Source organism: Vanellus vanellus (genome assembly GCF_965231255.1).
Source record: "Vanellus vanellus genome assembly, chromosome: 4".
Lineage (NCBI taxonomy): Eukaryota > Metazoa > Chordata > Aves > Charadriiformes > Charadriidae > Vanellus > Vanellus vanellus.
Window position 1 is genome coordinate 57,427,489 of NC_138909.1, and position 13,756 is coordinate 57,441,244.

The 13,756-nt window shown below is 39.4% G+C and overlaps 1 protein-coding gene across 2 annotated transcripts in view; it reads right to left on the reverse strand.

Annotated features, from left to right (window-relative positions):
• The window catches only part of STK32B (serine/threonine kinase 32B), a gene marked incomplete at both ends in the record, with an annotated part of 173,845 nt that overhangs the window by 25,267 nt on the left and 134,822 nt on the right, over positions 1 to 13,756 (reverse strand). For both annotated transcript variants that reach the window (XM_082482817.1, XM_082482818.1), the window contains 2 exons: positions 428 to 544; positions 4,871 to 4,974. In XM_082482817.1, coding sequence (XP_082338943.1) covers positions 428 to 544; positions 4,871 to 4,974 — 221 coding nt within the window. The remainder of the gene's footprint in view (positions 1 to 427; positions 545 to 4,870; positions 4,975 to 13,756) is intronic.

The window sequence follows — 13,756 nt, forward strand, 5'->3', positions numbered from 1 at the left end:
CAGCCCTTTTCATTTCTAAGCTCCCTGGCTGGAAACCGTGGCAGAAACTCAGAGAGCAGAGTGGTCCTTCCTTCCTTCCCTCTCCCACATGCACAACTAGGGCTGGAGAGAATGGGGCCAGGGAACACAATGGGAGTCACTGATCTCAAAAGTTTTGTCATCACTAGTGAATCAGTTTTAAAATAAACAAAAATATTAGATTTCTATATCTTTCAGGCCATGAAAAGCCGGAGTCTAAGCCTGGGAATAATCCAGCTTCTCAAGAGAAAATACTGCACACTCACATTCAGAAAAGTCTAGGGATAAGCACTGCTTTCCTATCCTTGAAATTTTGGCTACCTAATGTGTGTGCCAGCCTTGTGCCTCTGCATTGCTGGAGGAGCTTCTGGAAGAGAAGAGAGGACAGAAGGCGTTTGTGCTTTCTTACCTTTTTCAGTAGTGCTATCATGCCCTTGCACCACGCAGATGAGTAGTGAACTCTTTCTATCTTGAACATGTTGAGTATCTCATCAATGGGGGTGGCTGAATGAATTTCATAGGGCCTCTGGGATAAAGTTAAATCAAAATCAAGTCAGCAAGAACGGATAAAAGAGTGGAGACAATTCACGTTTCCCTGAGCTCAGTGTTGTCTATGCTGGAAATATCAAAACCGCCAAAATATCTTAAAACAATTTTGAGGCTAATCTGTCTTTGTGTGTGTGCTTTTCTTTGGTTGTAATGAATGTCATTACTCATAGATGCATTTCTTCTGCAAATTGTTCTCTCACGAAAAGAAGTATCAGTTCAAATGAGATAGCTGAATAAATTTGTTCCCAGGGCATACTATGCGAAATGTGCATTATTTACTATTTTTCTCTTGTAGTACTAGAACATTCTTGTGATCTAAACCGACAAAATGGAAAAGTGGTGGCTGAAGGGAGCTGTGTCATCCTGATTTTATTGAGTAGTAGATAGAGAAATTTAAAAATGCTTACAAAAATCTGTGTAAGAACCACAGTAAAAAAAATAGACTCCAAATCCCAATCCTTCTCGTTTGTCCTTTTTGAAATCTAAAATTATCTCATTATGTGAACCTATGGATTATATGAACCTGCTGTCCTGTGTTTGCAGTGCCTAAATTCTTCTATAGGTGAAGAGGAGTCCCAGATTCCACAGTGCTTTGTTAATGAAGATTACTGTGATTTATCTTTTGTTAAATTTAGCATTTGGAAATTAAAGTACTACATACAAATTTCTAGTCTGATTAATTATTGTGCACGTATTTTTAAAGACTTGTATTTGTGAAGCAAGTTGTTAGAATGATACTCGTAATTTTTTTAACAAGGACTGCTTGTGAATTAAGTTGTACCTAGCAAGTGACAAATATGTGATATATTTGCAGCCAACTGCCATCATAACAGCAATGTGTAAATTGATGTATCATAATTCATACACAACATAAAGTTACCTTCTCATCCAATATCCTCCACAGCAAAGGGCAGATGCTTGTTACCTTCACTAAGAACTGAATCATCCCTTGACTTTTGCTAGCAGGTACTGGTAGAATATTATAATTTAAGAATATTTCTAGGTGTTAGTTATCGAACCTGATAGTGAATTAGAGCCACTTTTCATAAAGACCCAGAAAATGTTCTTATTTTGAGAAGATTCACGCACATGTTTAACTTTGAACACGTGTTTGAAACTAAATCCATTCCAAGGCATTGGGATGTTCTGAAAATAAATCCAAGGGCTGCTTAAATGTTTTTGCTTTGATTCGCATTGTTAGTCTGTTGTCATTTAGCTATACCATGTCCATATTAATTCAATGGGACCTAAATGCATGCTCTGAATACATAATTTTCTTGAATCAGGTTCAAGACCATCATTTGAAATAATCTGTCATACGCTTTTCCCTACCTGTGGTAATGCTGCCATAAAACAGCTATTAAAAATGAAAGTTTAACATTCTGTCTGTTGTCAAGAAGTAACCTACTTCTGATTTAGACTTGATATAACAATGTGACCAATATGATCGTTGAGCCAGAATTTACAGCAGTTGTTGGAAACGGTGACTTAGCTCTAAAAATAGCAACTTTAAGTAATAATGAATCTTTGAAAAAAGTAAAGTGAGAATAAAACTAAGGAAGTTTTTCTGTTAAGGATGTTTCTGCCCATGTCTTTTTCCTCACTGGAAAAGTCCTCAAAAAACCTACCTTATTTTAAAGATTATTAACATTCTGCAGTCTTACTTGATTTTTTGAGGTTTTCAGATATTTTTAATACCGTTCTTAGTTAATTGGAACGATAAATGCTCAAAGAAGTGGCCACTAAAAGTTTGGTCTTTTGAGGTCCTTCACACCTATATCTCCCATATTTTTCAGCTATTCATTCAACTTGAGGGTCAGACTCCTGTTTTATTTTGTGAAAAAGGAAGAAAAAATGTTTTGGTTTTGTTCATGATTAACCAAAGTTCATCCTCAACCATTCACATCACAGTGAAAGTCAGAGTCCAAGAATCCCACTTACTACCTCTTCCCTTCACTTGGTCTCTGTTGAGGGTGTGGTATACAGAGTTAGTATATTATTTTACCGGTTGCTTATGGCTTAGGAACAGACTGACATGTGTCACGGTTTGCATCATGCAGTTTAGTTTCCTGAACTTGGGGAAAAGACCAACGTTTGATGCAAAGCTTTATACACGTGGGTTTTTGGTTGTTAAGTTTTTTACTAGCAACTGGCTAAGGAGAGAAATGTGCCTGCAACATATTGAGAGATGCCAGTGCTACTCGGGATAACAAAAAAATGGCCCAGGCAGATAACCCAGAAACAACTCCTCCTTTTTAAGGCTCCTTCCATCCTTCCCTCCTGCCTTCCCCATGCACCAGCATGCACCGTGCTCCGACTGGAGAAAGTCATATCTCCAGGTGGCTCTGCCCCGTGCAACACCTTCCCCTTTCCCCAGGGCTGCACCCAGCGCCCACCCCTCTGCTCGGTGGCAATGGGGCGCTCTTCGTGCTGCTGAACAAAGTGCTGCAGGAGTGCGGAGGAGGAGGGGGGCTGCCTGCCCACAGGTTTAGCTTGCAGCCTTGTACGCGCAAGCTGCCTCTTTGCAGCCATCTGCATGGGGCTGCTGCAGCAGATGGAGCTTCGGAGCTCCCGGTCGCTGCAGACAGCGACATGCCTCGGGTTAAGCACATTTCCTCAACCCGCCACTACTTCCCTTATCATCACTCCTGTCAGTTTAGGCCTTGTCTAGACTAGGAAAAATTAGAAACGCAATTCAGGGGAAAAACCACCTTTTCCTAGCCTGTACAAAGGGGTGGGTTGCCAAGCCACCCTCTGGCTTGCTCAGCGGGCAAGAGCCGCTCTTCAGGAGAAACCAAGCAGCTGGCTTGGTTGACTGGAGCATGGACAGACGGCAATGCTTTTATTTAAAAAAAAATAAAATTGATTCAGTCTCAGCTTTGCTTTGTCTGTAGCCGGATCTTGGCAAATGGATACCATTCTATATAATTTTTCATATATTAAAGTGACTAAGTATCTTTTGTGATTAGTCTTGGGAGTTCAGCTTTCCTTACACATTCATTCAGTGTGCTGCTTTCTTGGAGATACCCACTGGTGAAAGCATTGATATAAAACCAACAGGATGTTCTTTTAATTTATTATATGTGCAGCTAGTACTACCGTCTGTCACTAGGGCTGAGAATGTATTATGCTTCTCACTCTCAGACCTTAACTGTTCAGGTTAAAATTTTCCATCCTGGGAAGACTGTTAGCTTAAAACCTCAGTAATTTTTTAAGAATGATGTTATGGAAAAATTGCAAATACTTTTTTTTTTTTTTTAAAGGTTCTTAATACCCCTGTATTTTAAGGGTGGGAACTGAGATTCGGCATGGGAGAGATCTTTGTGTCAGGAGCATGCTATTGTGTCAGGACTTTCGCTATTTCTATGGAAATGCAAAATAGATAGGCCAAGTTTTGGACCTTTGCAAAATGTAGGTTCTGAATTGAAGTAACAATGCGCAGACACTCTGAAATGGAGTTTTCCATCTGAAAATGGGAATAATAATTGTTCTTTATTTCTAGTTTCCTTTGCCTGTCATCCTACATGAAACTGTGACATTTTTGTGGGATGGATTGTCTCGCATTACAAAGTGCCTAGCAGGACAGGGTAGCGGTACTGTGAGAGTGTCACATGATAACAAATACTCCTTCCTTAAAAACAGCATATTGAAATACAATAAAATCCTCTTTCCAAAATAGGAATTAAAAATTTTAAAAACCCCAGCTACTTTATCTACATTATTATCCTGAAATAGTACCTAAATTACTGTTTTCCATAGGGAATAGTAAATATTTAAGCAACCAACTTCAATCCTTTGAACCAAAATGGAAAAGAATTTTCCATTATCTTCTGTGATATTTGACCATGCTTAGGAAGATTTTTCATTAAGCTTATTCACATAATTGATTAGATAAGTAACAAGTGCACTGGCAGATAAGCCTTTTCTGTAGTTGGGCCAAGCATCTTAGGATATTACATTAGCTCTTTTAAGGTATTAGCCAAGAGAATCAAAGATATAATAAAGCCTGAAGTAACTCAACTTCTATTTGGAAAAAAATACCATTGTTTCCAATTCAGCACCGCGGAGAAGCCATTAAGACATTAGGCCTTTCCTTAGGCAAACTTTAATAATGTAACTGAGAGGGGGGTGAGATTTTCCCAGGAATGTTTCCAGCTGGGAAGGATGCAAGACGGCATTTCTGAGCTGAACCCCAGCCTCATCCACTCAAATTTTATCATGAAGGGTGCACTCGGAGGCACTGCAAACTTTGGGACTTCTGTCAGTCAATGTGTTAAATAACAACAAACCCCATCATTCTTACCCAACCCCTCAGTAATTCATATGCTGTAATTCCCAGTGACCACCAGTCTACAGGGTACGAGTATCCTGGACCACCATCCATAAAGGCCTGGAACACTTCTGGAGCTAAAACAATAAATCAAACCAAACAAAAAGCATTATATTAAGGTTAGACTACGGATCATTAATGTTGGCATTTGAAAAATTAATAAGGACACAATTAACTGGAATTAAATACATCAGTAAACAGTATTTTCAGGATGCATTTTCAGTGCCTTGATTTGTTGGCAATGAGTCACTTTTACTGGTCAGGATTTTTCAAAAGCCAATAATTTTTACATGTTAATTCCCACCTGGTCCATTTAAGTTTTATGTTAGGTGACTGAAAATAAGTAATGGGAGGGGAATTCCTGAAGTGTGACCTGGAATATTTAGGGTAATTCAAACATTTTATGGGACAAATATTTGCTAGCGAGGTTATTCTTTGCGATTGATGGAGGTGTTGAACATGGTAAATCTCAATCTCATTTTACTTTTGGATAGAATTTATCAAAGGGGTTTTAAAGGTATTCATCATAGAATATGGTAATTGAATTCAAAACCCAACACTGATTGTATGCTGTGAGAAACTCTGTCATGACTGGAAATAAACACACTCTCAATAAAGTAATGAATTGCATAAAAATAATTTTCCTGGGGGGGAAAAAAATAAAATATCTTTTCGAAACAAGGATCCAGTTGGCTAATTTCAGCAAGAAAGACATTCTAAATATTGCCACCGTAGTTTCTTCAGAAAACCATATATAAATAAGAGAGAATATGAAATGAAATGAAAAGTCAGTCATGCTTTTCTAATTATTTCACAGCAGAATCTCAGTACACTTTGTGAAAACAACACTTTCCCTGGGGATTTTGTAAACAACACTATCTCCAACCGTAACATCATGCTAGATTGCAATTACCATGCGAGCCTCTTCTGGCCATGATATTGAGTCTAATGTACCACATTACCACCTGATTACCATCGCATCACTCTCTAATGGGCATACTGCAATGAATAATGTAATCTGGTCACACTTACTTATGACTGGCAGTTTGGGATTTGACTATGGATGGCATTTAGAGAAGCACCTTTGATTATAGGAAAAATGTTCCTTTCAAAGGACTTTTGCAGTTCTTGCGTCATTATGGATGGCAACCTAACAATTTACAGCCCCAGACCTGAGTTCAGAAAGTCTTGAAGAGCAAAACCTAATAGAGGATTTTGACATCCATGAATTTGATGTGGCAAACCCCTAATTTGTAGAATAAAAAACAATGAATGAAAGTGGTCCTATACTCTCTGCCCAGCAGGGCCATCTCTAAATAGGCTTGGTAGGAGAACTTCAGGTACCTAAATAAACATTTTTTGCCAGAATACTTGTGTGTGGAGAACAGCTGACCAGTGGATCTCTAGTATAGGTAAGCTTGTGCTGTGATCCAGTATGGCGTGAAGCAACAATGCCGTAATAGTCATCACATTGAGTTAGCTCTGTCTCACCTCCATATAATATAGCTTCACTTGGCATGCTATATCTTCAGATGTACTTCAGAACTTGTTTGCATGTTGCTGGGGATCTGTGTAAGCACAACTTATATGTGTGCAGTCTATCACATAGATAGATGCTAAGAGGGTAGGCAGGATTTTTTGTGTTACTTTAGGTGATCAATGCACCTAAATTGCACATCAGACACCAAAGTCATGTTGTCAATATCACCATTGGCACCTTGTAGTAAAGGTTTGCTGCATTTAGCCACATTCATTATGTTTTTTGCCCACTGTGTCTAGATGATGTATAATATTTCATTAAAGAATATAGCCTTTGTGGACTTTTTACTGAGCTATATAGGTATAATATCGGTTTCACTCTTTCTTTTATAGCTTTAACATCATAATAAAGTGATGGATCACTATCTGATTTCTGCAAGGTAGAGATGAAAGTACTTTATTGATGTAACCTACAACATTGCCAGAATGGTGCAACTGTTTTGCTAATTCAGTGACTGAGTTATCCACTTTTATTTTATTTGCTTGTCCAAAAAGCTTCAAGGTCAACTTATCTCACATTAAACAGATCAACAGAAAATGCTCTCTTTTGCCCACTGGGCCTGGTGTTTTCAAGTTCTGTTTTCTCACCTTAAGCTGATGACAGCACCCTTAGATCCGAAAATGGGCAGTTTAATTCCTGTTTTTTAAAGCAAATAGCCCCTTTTCCCCTGCTTTAGCAGTATTATTTGCAGTCCAGCTGGACTCTCTGCATTCGGTTAGCTCCAGTGAAGTGCTTGTAGGCACCCGCTTCACAAATGAGGAGGGACTGACCTAAGGTCCAATACAATTTACAGTATCCTACTTACAGGTTGTTTCTCAGGGAGACATCTCAACCTTATTGAAGACCTTTCCCCAATTTAGCAAGGCTGTTAAATTGCACACTAAGACTGTGACTAATGTGTCTGAAGGCCTTTTTGAGCTGAGACATCGGGTGCAAATGAAGGCCTCTAGCCTGTACTGCAGCCTTCTGGAGTTTGCCTGCTCATTCAGAAATATAGCATGATTTTACAGAAAGGCAGCAGATCCCCCAAGTGAGGGGGTTAGCCAAGGTCTGAAGAACTAGAGCTGCAAAATACAGAATGTAACGTTAGGTTTTGCTCTAAGAAAAAACTGTGTCAGGAGTACCAATTCTGAGTGCAAACTGGCTAGGATTAAAGCAAATAAAAAGACTGAAAGGCAAGTTAAAATTCTACATTGATTTTCTTTAGGTTTGCTATTGAAATAAGACAATCTGTAATCTTTTCAAATCTGAATTTGATCTCAGGCTCAGCTTGGACAACCATCCTGCAACCTGCTGTGAATAGGTTCTTCCAAAGGATGGTAAGATTTGAGCTTGCCAGCTTGGAACAAAGGCAACAGCTCTGTCACGTGCAGCCTTTCTGCACACATCCTCTTTTATCATAACAGATTTAAGATGAGAAGAATACTTACATCTTGCATCTACCTAAATGCAAGGATTCTGCCTGCAAAAGTTCACTCATGTGAATAAAAGTTGGAGATTGCGTGTAAGAACGGGAGTTTCAGATCTTTTTCCTCAAGCAAGTTCCACTGAACAAAGGCTTTCAAGAAAATATGCGGTTTTAATACTGGGTCTGATCCTGCAGATTCTTTTGGCTGAGGGCTGTAGTTACTATCGCATACAGTCAGAGGGAAGGCAATGGATGTTTGCATGGTGGAAGCGCAATTTTTAAACAGTGAAGCTAAATCAAGTAATAGCAAATCTAGCAGCTGCAAGACTGAACTGAAAGACAAGTGATGCAATCGGTAGGTCTCATGGTCTTCACAGCTCCCTGTGAACAAGTATCTTTCACATAATGGAGAACTGCTTTACTGCAGCTGCCCAAAAGAGCGCTTTAAACAGCAGTAACCTGGTCTGGCCTCACTGCTCAACCTGCTTTGAGCAGGAGGTTGGACTAGAGAGTCGTGAGGCCCCTGCCAACACGAATGACTCTGTGATGCAAATGAAGCTCAAGGAACCACCTTGTCCCAGCCCATCTGAGTAGGGTGATGAAGGGGTTTAAGGCCAGAATTCTCAATGGGACCTTTAGAGCCTCTTCCACAACATCCTCTTGGCAGTCATCATGAACTGCATGGGCTCTTCACCTTCTCTCAGACACCTGGAAAACCTGCCACCCAAAGCACCGGGGACATTTGAAACTCTGGATCCCAGAAGCAATGCAGCCTTTTGGTCTGGGAGATTAGTCTTCATGCGTGGCAGAAGTGTGATCGACCACCTTTCACACATGGCTTCAGTAACTACAAAGACAGAGCATTTCAAAACTAATTCCATTCCAAGTTGAGACATCTGTGCTCATTTTAACAGGGCAAGAAATAAATTCAGGAATTTTTCTGTCATGTATGATAACAAGTAAATACACATATTTAACTTCAGCAACTCGCCAGGCTAAAAATCCTCCAGTTGTGTTTTCTTTTGTACATTTATATTTTTCTCTTAATAACATACTTTCATGTTTTCACTGTTTATCTGCTTTGATTTCTTGGAAAATGACAGAAAAATGAATCCACCTTTGTGAGGCATTAAGCATGCTTCGGTGCATTCCTTGGCTGTCCCTAGTACGTTATTTCCATGTAATTTATTTTTTTTTTTACCAACTAATAAATTAAAATAAATCCTCTTCAGAGCTCTGCATTTCGATGCTTTTGCACTGTATCTTTCCAGTAATACCATATCATTGTAAACTGTCTCTGTACCAAAAGCAAGATTCCAAGGAAGTAAAAAAAATACTATTTTTCTTTAAAATAAAACATACTGGAAAATGGCTAATAAAAAATTGAACATGAAAGCAAATCTAGTGGGGCTGCATCCATCTCAGAAGCAGTGTCTTCCTGGGGTATCCATACTCATGTTCTACAGGTTTAGCCATACTCCAAATAATTTTGTGAAATAGAGACTAATTTCTGACAATCCATATATACAACTACCCACTGCAATTGTCACAGCAGTCAGATGATCTACACTGTAAATGACCTACAGGATGCATCTTGTATTGTATGCATATTTCCCTAAAAACTTGTAAAAATAAAAAAAAAAAAAAAGAAAAAAGTACAAAACCGAAATTTTACATAACTGGTTGGTAATTCTGTACCCTATTTGTGGAAGATTATCAGTATCTATCTAAGAATATGACTCATGAGTTTGAAATAAAAGAATATCAATGTAAGTGCAAACAATACTGAACCCAATTTTTACTATTTGTTCCTACTGTAAAAAAGCATTTTGTACTTAGGATAAAATACTTTTAATTAGGGTTTCTAAAAATCTGCATAGTATTCATAGGTATCGCTTAATTCCATAGTTAAACTATAAGTGCTTCAGGTCTCTGAAATTCAGGCCATTTTAATTTGCTCTCCAATGGTGAATTTGAAAAGGCTGTCCATGATAAAACAGTCATTTTGAGGTCTATCGCTTGGAATGGTTGGCACAAAGAACAGCTGCTATTATTTTTGATGGAGCATACTGGTTTAATCATAAAGATAATTCATCAGACTAAATCATAAAATGAAGAGCTTGGAATGACTCTGATATGAATCCTAAATAACACAATGTGGCATTTCTTTTCTGATGAAGTGATTTAAGTTTCACTTCCTTAGCAAAAAGCTAATCAAAGAGCGCCTGGTGTACTTGCCTACAACTACCCAGGAGACTGCCAAGTGTTGATTAAGAAGCTTACCGAGCTGTTACTTACTTTGAAGCATCGTCAGCTTCCATAGGCTGCTTTGAAACTTTGCAAAATTAGTGAGAGGGAAAGTGCAGCGAAATGAACACATTAGACCCTTCTTCAAGTGGCCTTTACTACATACTAACAAATCAGTATATTTAAGCAATAACTTGCAAGTGAGTCTTGCAAGATCGAATAGCTGCAAGGAGCTGATTGTCCATGCATGGCTAAACGTTGCCAATGAGAGCTGGTCATTAATTCCTACAAAATGCCCTGTGCCAATGTTATTAATATGACAAAGTGAAAATAGAATACAAAATAAAGCTATAGTGGTTTGGCCTCAATTTTTTTGAATGATGGAGTTCAGATGGGCATGCCCAAAACATTTCTCAAGAATGAAAACCCTGACGTCTGTCATCCAGTTGGCTAGCTAGAGCTCTCTATAGTCTATTTGCATCTCAGCAAAGCCCCTACAATGACCTGTAAGGGGAATCAGAGGTTTGTGGTGTATGCTAGGGGTTGCAAAGCAATACACTCTGCCAGTCGTGTAGCAAACCACACCTCAGTGGCATGGGGTTTATTGTAATGCCTGAGATTTCATAGATGAGAAAATAGTTTCCAGTGTCGTTAACTGAGTTTCAGGATGATACCAGGCTGCCAGGTATCATTCTCCTTCCTTATATTAGTCCCTGATCTTGCAAATAAATAAAGAAAAAAAAAAATAGATATATACACATATACACAATGCTCACAATATAAACAATATTTTCACTGATTAGAATGGGATAAGCTGTTAAAAGCTTAGACCTGTAAATGTGTGAATGACTTGATGTGTATAACACATTCATAGTCTCACCTTGCTGAATCAGGCTTAATGGATGACAGATTGAGCTGAATGAAAAATGAACTTGATTTTTTAAATAATATTCCAAGAAACTTGGACTGAGACACTGCAGTGAATTATTAACTGCTTCTTCAGCATTGTGATGAGAAAATACTAATTTTCACTTTCAGAGAAAAGTAAATTCAGAGGTCAGTAATTCTTCTAGGTCATGGCTTAAGTAGAAAACAGAAATCAAACTACAGTGATGACAAGTGATCTTATATTTAGAGGAGAAGCTGTTTTAAGAACAAAATGAAAGAAAACAACTCCCCTCTCCCTGAATATAAACGTGGACTTGGTAAACTACCAATTTACCTCCTGGTGTTTACTTTCTCATGTGTTAAAAGGGTCTAGATTATAACGGTCAGCTTCCTGACTCAGAGATTTAGACTAGCCAACTGCTAACCTCTATTGTATAAGGCAAAGAGCTGCTTAAAGCCTGACCATGCTGGGCCGGCAATTTTCCCGTGTGAGGTCTAGACCTGTTACAGCAGTGTAACTGATTTTGTACCATTATTCACATAATACACCTCAATAGTTGTATTTAATGCAATTATTGAATCAAAGTAACTATTGTAGATACCGTTACCTGAATACAGACACCACATTTAGAACGCCTTATTAGTTTGCCATATGGCTATACCACCTCTCCTGCCCTTACTTAAGAGTGTTGTCCTCAAAAAACCCTCTGCGCTATTCAACCACTGAACAGAACCCAGTTCTTGCCCTTTTGTTTGCGCAGAGAAGGCCCTTCTCGTTGAACATCTGGATCAAACTCAGAGAAACAACCTCTGGTTGCTAGTCCCATTGAAAGCAAGCCCAGCAGCAATGAACATGTCATGGCATTCTACTACAGAATACGAAATTATACACAAGTACCTTCCTCCTTACTCCCTCCATTTTGGATGGAGTAAGCCTCACAGTGGCTGCAGTGCCAGGTTTTTCTAGCAACTTGTTGAAAGCTGTGTCCAAAAATATTCATTTGCTATTTGGAAGATGGGCCTAGTGAGTGGGCAGCAGCTGTTCCACCCCAGTACAGAAATGAACTGATCCGGGTAACTGGGGATTTGCAGGACACACTGTGCACCTGACTCATCAGGAGCACTATTATGTGCACCTGCATCACATACTCAGAACCACATAAGCAGATCTCTTTGCAGCAGTTTACGCATGCAAAAACCTGGGGTGGTTGTGTGGCTTGACCAAAGAACAGGAGCTATCCAGGGGACAGAAATGCCCCGCTGGGTTCCTGGAAGTCCCCGCTCGTTGCCCCATCTGCTGGAGGTCTCTTTCCCCTCGGACCTGCCTGCAGAGCTCCGCATCGGATCAGGCCCCTTAAGGCAGGTTAAAAAAAAAAAAAAAAAAAAAAAAAGAACCCAAATCAAAACTAGCACTTGGACTCAGAGTGGGGTTTTTACAACTGAAATAGTCAAAGAAATGATTATATTAACAGTTTTGCTGGAAGATTTCAAAGGATGGTAGGAGGTCGGAGAGCACAGAGAGGTGAAAAGCAGCTGGAGACAGTAACTTCTTTCCTGATCTCCTGAGGGTTTTCAGCTGCCTGTGTGCCTGCATACTTGTTAATGTCAGAGCAGAGCCCAAACCTGAATAACCACTCGCAGCTCAGTGCTTAATCCCCTCAGCCGCGGTGCTTCTAGCGCAAGCTGAAAACCCCATCAGTACGGCGAGTATTTATTTCAGCACCTCAAAGCCTCACGTGTCCGCTCTCGGCTCTTGCTTACGGGAACAAGCAGAAGCCTCCCAGCTCGTGCTGGCATCGTGATATTTCCCTGGGATCAAAAGGGCAGGTAGTGACAGCACCAGCGAAACTGTGGATAGGCAGTCAAACCCTCAGTAAAAAAAGGGTGGGATTTTTAAAAACCCTAAGCGCTGCCTTCACTGCACTCAAAAACCAACCAGCTGCAAAACACTATTTAATTTCAGAGCACTGTTTAGTATGAGCGTACGGAAGACCAAAGTTGAACACTTTTGTAAACCCAACTCCGAATTCGTCCCTGCTATATTGTAACTAACTCAAATTCAGCCCTATGTGATATTTTCACTTTACCTGTAAGGTTGACATCGGGACATCCACTAGCTTTCCTCTGACTCCTATAGTACTCCCACACAGTATTAATTAATAAATATGGATGACTCATACATTTTAGAAGTTCTGTGGACCTCTTAAAGCCACACTCCTCTGGTAATCTCAGGCGTACAGCCATTTTTCACCGTGACAGCAACCTATGAAAGCAGCTGTGAAAATCTGAGATAACAAGCCTGTAGGAAGAGGGTAGCTGAAACTTTTCACATAATTTATGACTGATTTTATTGGCTTTAGATTTTTTCCAGGTGTATTTATATCATAAAAAGTATTTTATTGGTTTGATTTGAAGTAAAGTCACGGTGTGTTATCAGATAACTTGAGCCTCTGCTGAAGAAAACCACAAGGCCTCTACCTACCCCCCCTAGCCCTCCTACTACCAGAAACAGAAAAAAAATCCCCAAACAAACCCTAAACCCCCAAAATCCACAACCTGTGAATGGAAAGTTTTTGCAACACTCACAAATAATATACAGATGTATGGAAATTGATCATTCAAAAAGGAAACCTTTCAGTGAGTAAAAAGGATGTGCTATAGGATTCAAATACATCTAAATTATGCCAGAGTGAGGAATAAACAAAAGGCGATATCTGTAATGTTTTCTAGATATGTTTTAGTAGTTAACATTTAGTTTTGCAGCTGACCAACCTGT